Here is an 18,570-nt window from a genome sequence, read left to right as displayed (position 1 = left end):
GACAGCTGATCCCTTTGTCTCAAGTAGATACTTTAGATGTTTTAGGACACCATGTGGCCCATGCAGTTCAAAGGGTACCTTTAATTTTTAATTTTAAAAAAATATATATTGTGTTAATGACTAGATAAAAATAACAGTGTGATAAGGCGATTTAAGCAAAATACCTCAGGAATCAAACATATATCAATCTGGCCACTAGCAAGAGCTGCTTGCATAGCTATAAAGCCACTACTACGCCCCATCAATTTTACAATTCCAACACCACGATAAGCACTATGCGCCTGCAAAAAAAAAAAAAAAAAAAAAAAAAATTATGCGTTGTGCCCCACAGCACAAGGAGAATTTAAAGAAACAATAATGATGAAATGAAAGTTAGTTTAGTGACAATAAAAGTACCTCAATGTATGCAGAATTTATGGCTCTTTGTGCTTCCTCTACAGCAGTATCAAAACCAAATGTCTTATCCATCAGCAAAATATCATTATCTATAGTTTTGGGAACACCAACTACAGCCACCTTTAGCCCTCGTTTTATCAACTAAACACAACAAACAATTCAAATGATAATTGAAATCATAAAACTGCATGCAAACAGATTCTTAATAACCTACCTCATTGTGTATTGCATTAGCACCCGCATGTGTTCCATTCCCACCCAGCACAAAAAGCATGTTGATTCCTCTTTCCTGCCACCAATTCATATGATATCACTCACAAGTCATGGCTTGAGTAAAGTAATAAATGCAAGAAATACCAATCTACTTTTTAAGTATTTGTTATCATAACATTCTATTCTATTTCTACCTACCTACCTACCTACATGTACATGTCTTTCTATTACCAACATTGTTTCTACTCTCAATATCTTTCTTATTAACGCATACTTGTTGTACTTGGAAAAATCTACCTAATAACATTCTATATTTTTCTTCTTATGTCCTGAGGAACAAAGAACAAATGATTAAGTGAAAGTATATTGCTATTTATAACTAAGAGCAAATATTTTCAGATGATGAATGAGAAACACCTTCATGCTATCCACAATTTCACTGACATTTGGTCCTCCACGAGAAACTCCTAACAAGCTTCCACCAGAAAGATGGACATTTTGAACAACCTTCCTGGACAACTAACAATCAACAACCAGATTCAGTTACTCATAAAAAATCAATGAGGAGGTGGGTGGAGGGCATTCACGTCAAATATATAGGGAAATGTTTAAACCAAACTCACTGGTATTTCAGCTAATTCATTGCCAAATCCACGATATCCAAAAGGGATCCCCACAATCTTTTTCACGCCATAAATCTCCAGGGTGATGACAATCTGTAAAGGACAGGAAAGAATTCAGTAATTTGTTACTCAAATCTTCTAAATGCTTTCATTTATATTTGTATTTGTATAATACCACTCTACTTATTACAAGGAATTGTACCAGTTACAGCATTGTAATTTCAGTTTTCTATCTGGATGACAATGCTATAATTATACAAGTGAAAAATGTTTTATATCTGGATGACAATGCTATAATTGGGTATGATATTGTAATACAAAGAAATGAAAGTAGGATGCTATATAAATAACAAACAAATCAAATGGAGTACATTGCTATTTCTTGCATCTAACCCTTTAAATGTCACTCTAGTTATTTCTTTGTCTTTAGCATCAAAAGATACAGGAATATTTAACATTTTTGGAAGAGAATTTGGTCATACAGTGTTATGAAAAACGGTTAGTGAATCTAGGTTGTCAAATGACCTTGTTGTTGTGTTCAAGCCGTAGGAAACTAAATAGACAGAGACATTTATTTAAATATCTAAATATTGGTTATTTCTAGACAATGTGAATATAATGGATCTTCTTATTAAGAAACTTTTTTAGGAATGTAAACAATGATTTTTCTTTTCATTATAAACGACAACAAGTTCATTTTAGTTTTGGAGGGAATATATAAAAAAATTTAACTGGGCTAACAATTATCCAGCCACTTAATAAGGATTAATTAATTCCCATTCCCCAACTTAGCTAAAAATATAAAATGAGCATATTTTTAGAAGTGAAAAAATATAAAGAAACCACCTGTCGTATGACATCATTAAGCCCAGGACAGAGTCCACCACAAGTTATAATTGCAGCCTTCACATCTTCTGGTTTGAAGTATATTTTCTCGCGAGGCCCAGCACGGTGAATCCTATATATCATTTTCACACATCATTTTCTTAATATTTCTAAATACTAAAAGATATGACTCTGCACTGCATACCTACTTACTTTTAATATCTCTAAAATCATGTTATTCAATTGTATTATGCATTTAAGCACAAAAAAAACCCTGATAGAGGATTTACCCTCTAGTATATAACTAACTATATAAGCTTATAGTTTTTTTTTCCTTTTAAGCAAGATCCTTGAGATGAAATTAGAGTACCTGAATTATTTATAAAATAAGATAACTATTTTTTGCATTAAGACTTTTTACCCTCAAGTATATAAAGCTAACAAATAGATGGGTTGTTTTTTTTACTCGCCTTTTCAGCATGATCCTTTTGATGAAATAAGAGTACTTGAATTCTAACATAAGATGATTTATTTTTTTCTGTACAAGTTTTATTGGGTGTGCTTTCTGATCGAAAAGTGATTTCATTCAATAGTTTTGAATGTTGGATACAGGTTTCACTTGCACACACCTTTTCAGCATACACCAATTAGCAATTTGAATGACAAGAAAGACAACTCAACATTATATATTTATATGTAATAATGTAATATTCAAATGCAAGATTAAATAAGGGATCTTTTCTCCCCTAATGTTATATATGTAACATCCTAAATTTCAGATTCTATTGTAACAAATGATTTTTTGGAAGATGAATATTATCTGGGAATTTATTCAAGGTGTAAGAATTTTATGTGGGGATTAAGAATTTAAAATGATAAAGCTATCTTAAGTTTATAGCTGGGGGACAATTTGAGACAAAAGAGCAAAGATAAGTGGCAAGTGAGTCAAAAGGAAGAGAAGATGAAAAGCTGCTGAAAAGAGTGTTTGAAGTCAGTTTTCTTCATTTCATCAAAAAATATCTCAAAATTTTAGAGACTTTTACAAAAGGAATTCTCCCAAATTTTAGGTGAACATTCGTTTGACCTAATTTGTTATAAATCTTGCATAGTGTAGAAGAGTAATAAATGCTTAGAGATGTCATTTTTTATTAGTATTTTCAGCTCAATAAATGCCAAAGTGACGCATTTATGAAGGCTAATAATTATGAATATTAACACTTGCATTATAGACAACACATAGGTCATCGTCTCATCGACTAAAATAAGAGAGAAAAATGAAAATCACCAAATAAGTAGTTCAAATCATTTTATCGATATGAGATGAATGGTGCAAGTGTCACCCTAGAAGCTAGAGGTGATCTGGAATTGGATAAATGATGAAAAATATGTTTTAGAATGTGTTAGAATGATATGGGATTTTTAGTTAAAACTTGTTTGGAAACTCAAAAGTGACAGATTTGGAACTGATTATGAAATCTTAGCATAACTATGTTATAATATCAACTTGTGGACTCACTGAATTCTGAGGATATACCTTTGGTAAAGGATGTGAAAGGCAGCAGCATTTGATAGATACATAGGTATTCTATATATATAGGATAGATGAGAATTAACTGGATGGTATAATGATTGTTGAGACAATTTTTTCGCTGCAAACAATTACATTTACAGTTTTGTGGCTGGTATATCATCATCATTGGATGTATTAACCAAAAAATTCCAGGTTGCTATCTGTCTTGAGTAAGTTGAGTATTATGTGGAATCTAGTAGTTGATGTATACTACTAATAATAGGGTTTAGCTGTGAATTAGAATAAGTAAATGACAAGACAAGGTTTAGTGCTTACCATTGTTCCACCCATGTACAATCAGGATCAATACACTCAGCACCAGCAGATGTAAGGGAAGAATACCGAATAACCTGTAATGTCGGCATACAAGTTAATCACTAAAAAAAATTTTTAAAAAAATCGATGATGCATGCTATCTAATGAAGTTAAATGCATCAAATAATAATGCTAATCAAGTTTAGGTTATGTTGTGCTACATCATAATATGGCCACTAATTTATGCTAGCAATGACCACAAATTATTCACATTTTAGCATACTTTAAGTGCATGCAATATATACATATATGCTTATGGGGAGACAGAGATACTTATGATCCATGAACATGATTAATTAGTATGTGGTAACCAACCTTAAGTAGAACTCTATCGTTATTATTGATGTATCCATGCCACTCCTCATCAGAAGGATACCCTTGTGCAAATTCTTCACTCACTGGAGTCCTGTATCCCAAAACATAAGAAATGAGTGGAGCAAAATTCATATTACACTTTCAAAGAAGTGTCATCTAAATGTCAAGGTTATAAAATAATATCATATACTGATTGTTTGTGGATTAAGATTAAATCAATCATGTGCTAGGATGTTTATGAATACTCGTGTTATTTGAGCTGTCAAAATCTTGAAACCCCTTAAAGCAATTGTGTATATAATTCATACAACGTTTTTATACAGCAAATTGGTCCTGAAGTAAACTACTCCCATGGTCTCTCCATTCCACAAATGATTTTGAGAGTTTGTGACTCGTGCTTTTCTATTTTAAAATTAAAGATGGATGTCATTAGCATTTTGTTCCAAACTAATCTAGCATTATATACTTCTTTGTAATTTAATGCAGCTATATTTTCTTAGTCCAATAAAAAAAATTAAAGTGAGGAATCAGGAAATCACTAGTCATAACTAAATTCACTGATGCAGAATCTTGATGCACGACCGATCTGTTTAAGTAGGTGAAAAGTCATTAGAGGAGCTCCTTTACACTTCGCCTAAAGGTCATCTTAGCTAGTGCAACAGTAGAAACGGAACTAGGTAACTATTATTCGAATTCAAGGAACAATGAACTAAACGGATATAAATAAAAATAGTACAAACACAATTAACTTTCAAGTACCTCATTCTGAGACAAAAAGTGGAGGGGTATGAAACGGCGTCAGGGAAGAAATCGCGCATGTGAGGGATGTTGAATCGCTTCTCAAAGTCTTCTTCGAATTTCGTTTTCCACTCGGGATCGCTAAAATCGATGGCGGACTTTGACTTTTTCTCGGCAGATGCTACGCAATGAGTTCTCTTGAAAACTCCGATCATGTTCGGTCTCTCTCCGCGACACGGGAAACTTGACCGGATCAATGCATGGAAAGAAGTTCGATCACTGGTTGTCGTCGGAAGAAGCAGCTTGGAGCTGATCGCCGGCGACAACGATCCCATTGTTGAACAGTTGTCGGGACAGAGAAAATGGAGAGATCGCAAGGAAAATGACCTTTGGGCGAAATAGTCAGAGGGGGGTTTTCTTATTTCTCCGTCTCCGCTTCAACGTACTTCTAAAAGCCGCTTTCTTTTCCATTCAAAATATATAAAAACTTTTAAACAACATTGACAAAAAAACAAAACGGTAAAACGGTAAATATAAAAGTGGTATAAGTGGTAAATTTAATTTAATATCGCCCTTAGTTTAATTTGGTTAATTAACACTTTTTTTTTACATTTTACGGTTACTAAATATTTACATTGACATAGCGGATAAACGAACAACAAGTTGTGTCGCAATTCCTTTTTGGATAAAAAAACTAATTCTTTTAAAAACATCTATAGATCTTAAAGTCATAATATTATTATGCATGACCCGCTGGATTCTATTGAGTAGCTTCACAGCTTCAGGCGCAAGAAAACCGAAAGTATCAAATGTAAAGGGTATAAACATGTATTGATTTTCCATGCACGCTTTCTTATGTTTTGACATTTTGTTTGATGCAACTTTTAAAGTGTGACAACTGAGAAATTTTGGATTAAGCAAGGTTCAAAATGTAGTTATGTATAAGTGCAACTACAATGTAACCTTGTTGTAACAAAACTTTAAAAGCCCAGAGGACATTGTTTGTATAAATGTGTGTGTGTGTGTATATATATATATATATATATATATATATATATATATATATATATATATACACTTTAAAAATCATGTTGATAGTAAACACTTAAAGGTCAAGCAAGGTCTAATAGTCGGAACATAAATCATGAAATTAAAACGTTGTTTTATGATTATTGGCCTAAGTACCCCCCCCCCCCCCCCTCTTGAGATTTTGGTTTGCTTAGGACCACCAAGGCCGAAATTTCCCACCTAAAACATCCAAGGCCGAAAACACTGTCACACCCCAAAACCAAGAACGGCGGAAACGTTCTGGGGCGGAGGACGTCATGTACAGTATCACAACAATGTAAAGTAGTAAACAAGCAACAACATCATCCATTGCATTAATAATATAATTTTAATACAAGTGTATTATGATATGTATAATAGACACTAATGAATAAATCAAAATAAAAGACGAGTCTTGAACGAGCTCCATCTTCCTTAATCCTTGCATTGGTACCTGTCTATGATGACCTGAGGATACAAGTAATTTTGAAAGAGAGTATCAGCTTTGAAGCTGGTGAGATCATAAGTATTTTAGTGTCTTAATTTGTATGAAAATACTTGTATGTATTTGAAATGTAAGTATTTGTATGTATACGAATTGTAAGTATTGAAAATGTAAATGAACTGTAGGTATGAAAATGTTTGTAAAACAACTGTAAACGTTTGAAAAGCACTAGAAATCCCTATGATTCCTATTAGTAACAAAAGGAGTCTTCTACCAAGACTTAACTGTTCTCAATGTAGTCTTCTACCAAGACCCAACTGCTCTGAATGTAGTCTTCTACCAAGACTTAACTGATCTGACTGCAGTCTTCTATCAAGACCTAACTGCTCTGAATGTAGCCTTCTACTAAGACCTAACTGTTCTGAATGTAGTCTTCTACCAAGACCAAGCTGTATTAGTATTACCCTTTGGAACAAGGGCAACTAACAATGTTAACTGAAGACATCCGTAGATGTACATTTACCTCTGTTGCTAACAGTTGGGTATAGAAATAGTCAGTCCCCAAAAGTATACCTGTAATGGTATCAACCGTTGACATCCGTTGATGTGCTTTTACCTCTGTAGCTAGCAGAGATTTTAGGAATGGTCAGTCCCGCAATGTATCCTTGGGTACTAGGATATTAAATCCATTCTATCTCGTCGATTATGTGATTGAATCACAAGGTAAAGATAGGAATGAGGATTATATAACAGAATCTATACATATAAAATGTACTAGTAATTCTTGTAAGTGTACTCATGTAAATATGATCATGTGACCATATCTATGTAGTAGTATGGTAATGTACTGTAATGTTCTAGCTAGTATTGTACGTGCTCTCTACCTAGCAAGTATAGTAATGTACTCGTTCTAGTATCGTTGTATATGTTCTCTTTCTAGTATAGTTGTATATGTTCTCTCCCTAGTATAGTTGTATATGTTCTTCTCTAGTATGGTTGTATAAGTTCTTCTCTAGTATAGTTGTATACGTTCTTCTCTAGTATAGTTGTATACGTTCTTCTCTAGTATAGTTGTATATGTTCACATAGTAGTAAGTATTGACTCATGAATGAACTGACTCATAGTATGATATTGTGTTCTAGTAATAGCTCTAGTATCTTCCTAAACTACCCATATGGTAGTTTACTAGTAATCTAACTGGTACCTATGGACATGGATGTATACCCTTGCTACCCAAGGGCATGGGATGAATTGGAAGGACCTTTATGACTATATATGTATATATGTTATATAGCTAATATTTAAACGACCTTCGGACGAGTACCCGATATCCCACTAGACCACATCTCAAGCGCGAAAAGGAAATAGGGTGGATAGCCTTCCTAAGTCTTTTAAACATTTCTTATATAACTATACATATAGAGGCATGCAATTTATAATATAAAAACATAAATAAGTTTTGTAACATCTTTGAACATAGTTATTATCTTAAGAAAGGATCGACTTGATGTCAATCTATAAAACGGTTTGAAGGCATGGGTTTGATAAAACGGTTTAGTATAAAGAAACATTTGTTTGAAACACAATTGTAAATAAGTTTGAAAGGTAATATACGGAGTAAAATGTATAGAGAAATAAGGAGTTTTAAACACATAAAGTGTTTATGAAAGACATTTGAAGGAAATTGTTTAGTAAAACGGCTAATGAGTAGCCAAACATTTGAATGTTGCTTATTAATCACATGTGATTGATATAATAACTAGCATTATTCTACTTGTATCCCCCCCCCCCACATAAAACATTTAAAAACAGTTTAAAACATTGATTAAGGGGTATGAACTCACCTGTAGTGAGTGGTTCTGATGACAATGTTGGATGAATTGCTAAGTGTCAAGTGGTGACTTGAGTACACATGCGAATCCTATTTAGCATATATTGACACACATATATGAATATAATTAGTGTTATGAACAACTAATTAATGAATTGGGGCCATCTTAGGGACTAGTAAACACTTATATTGAAGTGTTACAACGATATATGATTGTATGAAGGGGTATAAGGCTTTACAAAGGAGTGTATGGCCAAAATACACACTGTATGTGTGTGTGCGGCCAGGTGTGCGGCCTAGTATGCTGCCAGCACATGTGTGCGGCCCTATGTGCGGCCATGTGTGCTGCCAGATGGTGTGTGCTGCCATGTGTGCGGCCAGATGGTGTTCTAGGTGTTCTTGGTGTTCTTAGTACCTTTTATGAAGATCTTCAAGGAGAATGGATGATACTTGAGAGGATTTTCGAGTTCTATGCTTGAAGAAGTGAAAGAAGTGTTCAAAAATGACTAACAGTGGTATATATAGGTGGAGTGTGCGGTTGGGAAGGGTGTGAGGCCGCAAACACATGTGTGTGGCCGCAGACTCAAGTGGGTGGCCGCACACTCCATGTGTTGGAGTGTTTGGCCTCTTTTTGATTCCTACACTTTGAGTTAACCCATTTCCACACTCCAACCTTTATTATAACACGTTTAGAACGTTCCAATAGACCCTAAATGGTACTACAAGATAGCAAAACGAGTCTATTATTGATAAGAAATGAAGAATGCAAGCTAGAAATTTTCGGGTTGTCACATCATCCCCCCGTTAAAGGGAATTTCGTCCCGAAATTAGAATTTAGACAAGGAAGTAGGTACGAATGATCGAGTCATGAGGAGGAAACTTTCTAATCGATTTGTTCTCGTGCTCCTAAGTGAAATCGGGTCCTCGGTTGGTATCCCAACGAACCTTCAGTAACGGGCGGCGATGTTGCTTCGTCCACTTGACCTCTCGGTCGAGGGTCACTACGGTTCAAATACGAAGGCGTGGATCTCGACAAGTGGACTTACAAGAGTCCTAACAGAAAGGTACGGTTTCACGATCGAGACGCGAAGAGTAGAATGTACGCTACTGAGTTCACGGAGTAGGTTTAGTTTGTGCGAGGCACAGGACCGATTTTGATAAGAATCTCGGAGGTCCTAACTATATTGGATTTAGCTTTCCACGCGATACGAAGCGTATTAAGCCATTCCCAGAGTGAGTTCCCCTAAAGAACTTGGTCACTTACTTGGAATCTCCAAGGTTTCTTTTTCTTGTTTAACTTCCCAGTCAAGGGCCACCCCTTGATGGGTCAGAGTCGAAAGGGTTTCTGTGATTCACGAGGAGTTCTGGATGAACTATGACAGTAGGTCTGTAAGACCTAGAATTTGGCGAATTTCTGTCGGTGTCTCCAGTGTCGACAAACTCTCAACGATTTCGGATAATTGCCAGAGTACTCAAGAATTTCCACATCACTAATAGTGTGTCTTTAGGAATTTTTGACTCTTCAATTCCAAAACTCGAGTTCATAGAACTTTGCGAAAAGTTCCTCTGAAGGTAATGTTTTCGTGGGTTCCTTCTTACTACAAGGGTAGATAGGTGAGTCATTACATGGAGAAATGACGAACTGACCCAAGTAAGAAAGACGTACCCTATTCGTTTAGCTCATGAAAGCTATGGGCGTATTGGTCCTATCCGAAGGGTATAACTACGGATTCGAAGTGTCCGCATCGAGTTCGGAAGATAGTCTTCCGGACATCCTTCCCTAACACTCGAACTAGTGATATTCGGATCTCAGACCCGTTTCATCTATGCGAGGCAGAGATAACCATTTCTAATGAAAATCTCGACGGAGTCCTCGATATCCGAGGCACATACGATGCAATCCTTCGATCTCTGGAAGAATAAGACCGGAGTTCTCCAGGGTGAGAAGCCTAGTCTTCTTATTCTAATTTTTTGTGTAGTTCGTTAAGTTGTCCGGGCTGTTCTTGTATCTCCGTAGGTGTTTTAGACTGTAGGGCGATCGGTTTACAGGAGTCGTACTGGGTTCTAAGTTTGTTCACATGACGATGTGATTACTCGTAGACCTAGGCAGTTCTCCGTCCTGAAGTTCATATTAGAATTCCTACATGGTTTCACAATCACAATCTCGTGTATACGAGTCGTGTATAATTAAGACTGAAAAGGTAGTCGAATAACTGATTCTTCTTTAAGCTCATATCCCATTGGGGAAAAAGAAGTTAAAGTGGAATCATCAATTCTAAACCTGTAGAACCTTGATTATATATTACCCTTATGTATACATTCCTCAGCAATAGACCAACCGTATGAATCTTTGGGTTGAACTTGACGCACTGCACGAGTGGTACTTCGGGGATTTCTTCGGAAAAGAAAATAACTAATAGGTACTCCTGGCATGAGTACTTCGGTGTTCAAAAATGATGGTTTCGCTAAACAGACGTTTACTGATAAAGAGACGTACGCATGAAGCTGTTTTCGTGAGGATCAAATTGAATCGAGTCGTATGATAATGTCGGAATCATACTGAAACTTAAAGACATTAGATTTGAACATAAGACGTTTTACAGACAAAACACAACCATGCAACTATGAACAGAGTTACAGTACTTTAGGCTTACGACAAGACTGTTGCTGCGAATTAGGTATAATACAAAAGACAAGTATACGCAGCACGAGCATCCTTATACAGACAGGATCTCGCGAAAGGTAAGACTCTAGTTGCACTAGTCCTGGGTAGTTTATAAGTCTGTTACAACGCAACGCCTTAATTACATTAACATGGGTTTCGGAGCAGGTTCTCCCGCAGCTGTGATCCTGAGAATCCTCCCATCTGCGCCAGAGTTCTTTGCTATAGGGCAATCCTTCTTGAAGTGCCCTATCTCCCCGCATTGGTGGCATGACTGGCTAGTACTAGCTTTGGTGACGGGATTGCGGTGTTTAGCAAGTGTTATGTGGACACGAGTGCCTTCCTCGTTACTCCACTTTGAAAATTTCTTCCTAAAGCGTTCGGCGTTATAACTACTCTCGTGTGTAGGGTTAGTCCCGATGAAAGGGACTTGAGTGATGGGTCGTGCCGGTGCTCCACAGTTACGAGCATAGTGCCCTATATTTAGGCAATTGCAACATTGCATCTCATGGAAAGCCCCATGATGATGGAAACTACACTTATCACACTTCGGGAGTTTTCCCTCGTATGGCCTGCTCGGTACAGGAATGGCAGGAGTTTCCACTTGCTGCTGTTGCATAGCCAGCCTTTGGGATTTCTTGCGTTCTTTCTGGGCTTGACGCTTTCGTTTCTTGTTCTCTGCTTTTCGGCTTTGCGAGCCTGTGACTGTTACCGTTTGACGACTTCCTGGATGGATACCATGATTGGGAACTTCGTTTCTTGTTCTCTGCTTAAGGAAAGGATAAGGAGATTGACTTAGTGAAGTGATAGGTGCATCATTTTCCCATGAAAACTATTAACCCACATATACCCAAGTATTAACCCCTAAATAACAATGAAAATATCTCATCGCCCTTTTTCTTTTGTACCTTCGGCAGAAAGCCATTTTCCCCACCATCACTATTTTCTTTCATCGTCAACCTTCCTTCTTCTCTCAAGAACAAACCCAAGATCCTCCAAGAACTCATTTTTCTTCAAGTGGTCCTTAGAATTTTGGTAAATTTATCCCACTAACCTAGTGTTTTGTTACACGTTCATGATAGTTTCATATTATTTACACATATTATTATGTGTTAAACCTCTTAGGGTAAGATCATTTTCCAAGAAGTTCATCAACCCCATTCAAGTGTTTAGGCTTGGAATCTTCACATCATCTCTTCAAACAACCCACAAATCCACTCAATGTGAGTTCATACTCCCACATTTTTGAGATTTTGCATGTTTTAGGGGGGGGGGGGGGGATACAAGTCAAAATTTGATTATCACACAAATACTTGCATGTATCATCTTTATGTTAAAGTATATGTCATTATTTGCATAAGATGTGATTTTTACTAGCTTTGGTACAAATATTTGGGATATATTAGTTTCAAGTGCAAAACTAACAAAAACAAAACAAGATCTATGTTATAAAAATCATAAGGAAAAATTGAGATTTGTAAAACTACAAGGTTTTGAAAGCTTTTTACCAAAATATAGTTTTTCTAGCAAAAATGTACATTCTATTTATTCCACTATTTTGTGGGTTACAACCCAAAAATATGAAGTTTGATCTTACATTTGAAACTAAACATAATGATTACTATGTATTTATATAAAGGATTATATAAATGTTCTAGACAAACAAACATGATAAACTATAATTGGTATAGTTTAGGAGTCACAAAACTACACTATCATTTCAGAAGAGACAAATAATTATTTAAATGTATAATTATTTCATTTACAAGAAAAAGGGAGTTTTCAGTTCATGTAAATCGATTGATATTGGTTGTGAGACATTAGGCTTCATCATACCCACCAGAGTACACATATTAAAACCTGCATTATAATCAGAGTCTCTTGTAAGGAGAGCGTGACACTTGTATATAGATCTATACGGGATTGAAATGGTTTTTGAAGTCTTCTAAGGCTAAAGGGTATCGTGATGTTTTTGCTAATGGTAAAACTGTATGGCTTAGACGCCACATCAACTTTTCATTTTTTATAATTTTTACCTATGAAATAGGGTGCGGTGATGGTTTTTTTAACGCGCGAAATCTTGAGGAGAAATTGTTGAGAATAAGCCTAATTTGAGTTGAACCCAACAAGTTGGAGGAACCAACTCGGCGTGTTTAGGAGGGAAGAAGCGTGGGGATTAAATGAACCAACACGGCGAGTTGAGGTGTAACGACGTGAAAATTTGAAACAATTTTTCATTTTTCAAACATAACATGTCTCATGTAAATCATCTCAAAACTCAAGTGTATCAAATGTTATCACAGTAAAACATATCCCAGAATCCCAAATACAATATCCTCTATTAGTGTGTACGAATCATGTCGGCGCCTTCCCGCGATCCTCGCTAATACCTAAAACACATATCACATAACACGGTAAGCATAAATGCTTAGTGAGTTCCCAAAATCCACATACAGCACATAAGCCACTCGAGGCTCTAACTTAGTATGATCCTCCGGTCAATGTGTCTCAGCGGGACCCTCTAGTCCCGTAGCTCGTTGGACCCTTCGGTCCGTTCTAATCGAGGACCCTTTGGCCTCATGAGTCGTTGGACCCTCTGGTCCGGTCTATATAACACATAGCATACATATAACACAATGCACATAAATCTCAAACATACACATACACATAAGACCCTCCGGTCTGCACATAGATACCATTCAAGGTAATGTATAGTGAGAAGACCCACCTCGTAAGATGTCTAGAAAACTCTCGTGCTCGAATCACCGATCTAGCCTCCACCTATCAAAATGATAACATCTCTAATAAATACAATCCTTACATCCTCCTCTCTAAGAATGGGTAGAAGACTATTCTACCCCTCCCTGACCTCTCTTAAATCAGTTTGACCAACCATAAGGTCAACTGAAGTCAACTCAGTCAACGGTCCAACTTTGACCAGACTCGCCGAGTCCATACGTGTCCTCTGACTCCTCCTAAGGCCTCACTCGACTCGTCAAGTTAACCTCTCAACTCAACAGGTCACCACTGGTCATGAATCGCTGGGTAACCCGGTCCAACTTGTCGAGTTCTCTCATGGACTCGACGAGTTTCCTCCATGACATTACTCATTTGACCTTCTGAGGTCAGACCTGTTTCTCTAACTTATAGATCTAGCCTTCTAAGACCCAAAAATCACATAAAGGTCTGAACTTGGTGTTCATGCATGGTGTATCTTGCATTATATACCATAGAAACCCCATTATTGCTTCCTAGCTTCAAACCCTAAGGTTTACTCTACTAAGGCTTCATACTTTCAGACTCTCTAGACCTAGAAGGGTCCAGATCTAGAACACAAACTTTCAAGAGGGGTTTGAAGCATTCCAAACCCCAAAAATGAAGTGATTCAAGCCCTAATCCTAAAAATGGAATCCACACAATAGGGAAGAAAAAGGGTTCGATTTGGTACCTCAGAATGAAGCTCCTTGCTTGAATAAATCAGAACAACAACCTCCTCTGGTCCTTCTTGCTGGAAATCTTCTCCTTTCTTGCAAAATCACACCAAATAGCTCAAGATAGCTCTTTTCTCTCACTTTACACACTCAAGCTCGCTAGGGTTCTCTCTTCTGGAAAGGTAGTCGCAATTGAAGGCCACAAGTGCCTTTAAACAGGGCTCGGGCCCAAAGATTTAGGGTTTCTGCCAACAACGAGGACTCGTCGAGTCGACTCACTGACTCGTCGAGTCTATTCATTAATCTGAGTCATCAGTCATGACCTTACTCGATGAGTTGAGGCATCAACTCGTCGAGTCACTCCTCATATCTCAAAAATAAATACTCAAATTGTCATACCTGAAAATCCGGATGTTACAATTCTCCCCCACTAGAATCAGAATTCACCCTTGAAGTCTCGCTCCACAAATAATTTTGGATGCTGCTTGTAACATCCCGAATTTCGTGGGTATATTTAAATCCCTCCTCTTCTATAAGTTGCCCATTTTAAGTCCCTAGAGTTGGTTGGGTCCGGACATGAGAAATTTGAGGATTAAAGTTGCCACTTTGAGTCATGAAGGGGTACACTGGGCGTACATAAGAGTACGCTGAGCATACTAGGCGTGCCCTAGTACGCTGGGCGTACACTCATGTACGTTGGGTGTACTCGTGTCAGGAGAAAACCCTAATATTTAGGGTTGGGGAATATATAAACAACCTTATAGCTCACTTCTCTGCTTATCCCCATCCTCCATACTCCAGAGAAACATTCCAACCCTAGTTTTGAGTGAGAAGTGTGAGTTGGTGTACATTTTGAACCTTTGAAGGTGAAGGCATTGCTCAAAGGAGTTGAAGAAGGGGAGCAAGGTTATAGATCTAAAGTTGTGTAGTGTCCAAGAAGCTCTAGAAGGTAAAAAGCTTGGAACTTTATGCTTGTGCATTGTAGATCTAGTTATTTTTGTTTTATGGAAGCTTTCTTGTCCCAAAAATCCCAAAATGGTGCATGTGATGTCTTAAACGAAATGGGTTGTCCTTTCAGACTCTAAAAGATGTCTTATGTGATAAAAATTAGGTCCCAATAGCTAGATTTGTCCCATGCATGAAGTAGGAAGGTCTTAATGGATTAAGACCATGTGTTAAGCACTTTCTGGATGTCCAAAGTGATAAAGTTCGAAACTTTATGGTCCAATGGCACTTTTGGTCGATGGATCTGGAAGTTGGACTTAAGTGCTTAAGTCATTAAGTACTTATTAGGGTTTTGGTGGAACCTCGCGTACGCCCCGCGTATTTCTGTACACCCAGCGTACGGGGTCAACCACCCCGATGGCGGTCAACGAAGGGCAGACGTATACCCAGCGTACTGGAGGAGTACGCCCCGCATATGTCCTCTGTTGGACTTTGATTATTGGGCTTTGGGTTGGGCCGCTATTAGACTTATGGGACTTGGTCCTTGTTGGGCCTGAATAATTGACGTAGGCCCATTTTTTATAGATGGTTCCATGGTAAGGCCCAACTAGGAAATTGGGCCATTATTAGGCTTGTGCATATGGACTTGGGTTAAGTGAATTGATCTTGGGCCTTAATCCCAAAGTGGGAAAATGGACAATATGGACTCTTTGGCAATTTTAGAGAGTCCACTTATTGAATTAATGTTCTTCATTTTAGGCAGTAAGGGTGGTCGGTGATATAGTGGCGGGAGACTCCCAGTTTAGTTCTGCACTACTTGTGAGGTGAGTTATCCTCACTATATTAATAGGGTCTAAGGCACCAAGGCCAGCCCTTTATGGATTGTATTCGGATTATTATCATGATATGCCTACTGATTTACATCCTGGTAGTTAGGATGATATGTTAGTGACCTGTTAGGTCGGTGTTCTGGTTATAGGATCATTGTTATGCTTTTGATCTGTTATATCGGTTTGACTGTTATATGCATGATATTGTTTGTATCTTATCCATGTGCACATGATTGTTTGTTTTGGGGTTGGGTTGAGGCGGTCCTACTTCGTGTTGTATGCCAACATACCCGGGGCGGTCCGGATAGGTTGTAGGCCCTGAAGAGGTGGTCCAGTTAGGCCGAGGCCCGACGAGCGGTCGGGATAGGTTGTAGGCCCTGCGAAGCGGTCCAGTCATGCCGTTGGCTCGGGAGCGGTCCAGATAGGTTATAGGCCCTGAGGAGGCGGTCCAGTCATGCTGAAGGCTCATTATACATGTTTGTTATTATTTTGTTAAGTGGTATATATTGGTGTTTTGGGGGTAATTCACTAAGACTTTGAGCTTACATTTAGTGGTTTTGTTTCAAGTTCTTCAGGTGACCATGGCAAGGCGAAGGCATGACACACACATCCTCACAGTTTTATGATTTTGGATTTCTGGGAACTCTGATATGAAATCATTTGAAACAATTTGTGAACTATGTCGATGTTTGGATAATTTTGATTACTCGGATTGTTTTTGAAAAGCTTAAATTTTTAGTAAAATTTTGGGTTGTTACAAGTTGGTATCAAAGCCTTGGTTTGAGTGAATTGGAGGAACACTCGTGTGAATCCAGTCTCAAATCAAGGAAAGGAATCTCCAAATAATTTTCAAATGAATTTCAAAATAAAGAAAAGGGATGTGATGTGTACGTTAGCCGGAGCCAGTAAGTAGACCCCAAAATACCATACAGTTATTTGATTATGTGATATGTTAGAACATCATGCTAGTACTAGGCTAGGGATCTTCAGGAGTTGCATGATACAATTGCCTGATTACGTGATGCCTGCTAGCCTAGGGTTTCCTTTATATGAGATTGACATCATTACTGTAGTTGCTTAGTGTATGCATCACAGTTATATATAATTAAGATCGTATAGCCTGAGAATGTTTGATTTGGCCTTATGTTATGTTCCTGTTTGATTGGGAGCTTAGGGTAGGATTGGATATTCGAAAGTCTATAGGGTCCAACGTTATGTATGGCTAGCATACACTAGTGTTGCAGGGTTGGTGGAAATTTCATGGATGGGTGGGTCGTGTGAGGCCGGGAGGCCAGTTATGAGGTACTTGGCATTCCTCTAGGGGTGAGGATTGAGCGCTCACAATGATTATATATAATGATAGGGTGTTATGGCGATAGTTGAGACAAATATGGGTAGGTGTGGAAGGTAGTATAGGCACATACTACTGAAAGCACAGGACGCATACGCATATCAAGGAAGTCACAACCCATAAGGTCTAGTTGGGAGTTGGTTCCTAGTTATTATGCAGATTATCTGATATCTTCCTTGGTATATTTTCAGTATGGTGGTTACGAGACATTTTGGGGCTGGATCCGGATCAGGATCGGAATCAGGAGCTGGCGGACAGGATGGATCTGCACCGCCTGAGGTTATCAGACATATGAGAACGGATGAGTTAGATGCCAGGATTTGTGAGATTTTGCACAATAGGGTGGCTACTCTATTCCGTGCACAGTTACCGGAGATGTTCGAGTCTATTAAGACCGCCATGGTTGAGTACTTTGACGAGCGCTATGCATCCCTAGCTGAGACGGCTGTCGCTGCAGCGACATCGGCTGTAGCTGCAACAGGGGGAGGAGCTGTCCGGGCATTTCAGTATCGGAACTTCGACAACATGAAGCCCCCTAATTTCGACGGGGTTCAGGATCCGATCGTCGCTATGAGATGGTTTTCTCACGTGGAGGGATGTTTCTTCACATGTTCATGCCCTACTGATAAGAGGGTGAGGTGTGCTCTGAACTTGTTAAGGTCCGGAGCGAAGGATTGGTAGAGATTGGTTACCGGATCTTACACTGAAGAGCAGAGGGTTGTGATTTCTTGGGATCAGTTCAGAGACATGTTTAGTACCCGTTATGTTCCACGGGTGGAGAGGGAGAGACTAGCGCAGGAGTTTTTAGATCTGCATCAGGGCACAGAGTTGGTGACGGAGATCACCAGGTTGTTTACTAAGAGGGCGATGTTCTGCCTGGAGTTTTCTTCTGATCAGGCTCAGACGACTTGATATCTAGGCATGCTCAAGACTGATATCATAAAGTTTGTTGCGACACAGAGATATGATACCCTGTTGGAGCTTCAGGAGGCCGCGAGGAAGCGTGAGTTGGAGATTGAGTTACAACTACGA

The 18,570-nt window shown here is 38.2% G+C and overlaps 1 protein-coding gene across 1 annotated transcript in view; it reads right to left on the bottom strand.

Moving 5' to 3' along the window:
* The window catches only part of LOC111876612 (ATP-dependent 6-phosphofructokinase 5, chloroplastic), a 6,754-nt gene extending 1,322 nt beyond the window's left edge, over window positions 1-5,432 (bottom strand). The window contains exons 1-10 of the mRNA XM_023873161.3: window positions 5,017-5,432; window positions 4,258-4,348; window positions 3,904-3,977; window positions 2,079-2,190; window positions 1,233-1,325; window positions 1,027-1,128; window positions 611-685; window positions 397-537; window positions 165-281; window positions 1-78 (exon numbers count right to left, since the gene is read on the bottom strand). The exon at window positions 1-78 is cut by the window's left edge and continues 27 nt beyond it. Coding sequence (XP_023728929.1) covers window positions 1-78; window positions 165-281; window positions 397-537; window positions 611-685; window positions 1,027-1,128; window positions 1,233-1,325; window positions 2,079-2,190; window positions 3,904-3,977; window positions 4,258-4,348; window positions 5,017-5,330 — 1,197 coding nt within the window. The 5' untranslated portion in view covers window positions 5,331-5,432. The remainder of the gene's footprint in view (window positions 79-164; window positions 282-396; window positions 538-610; window positions 686-1,026; window positions 1,129-1,232; window positions 1,326-2,078; window positions 2,191-3,903; window positions 3,978-4,257; window positions 4,349-5,016) is intronic.
* Window positions 5,433-18,570: the final 13,138 nt, after the last annotated feature.

This window comes from Lactuca sativa, chromosome 5, assembly GCF_002870075.4.
Source record: "Lactuca sativa cultivar Salinas chromosome 5, Lsat_Salinas_v11, whole genome shotgun sequence".
In the NCBI taxonomy this organism is placed as follows: domain Eukaryota; kingdom Viridiplantae; phylum Streptophyta; class Magnoliopsida; order Asterales; family Asteraceae; genus Lactuca; species Lactuca sativa.
Note: the sequence above shows the minus strand (reverse complement) of the source record. Positions and strands in the feature narration are given on the sequence as shown.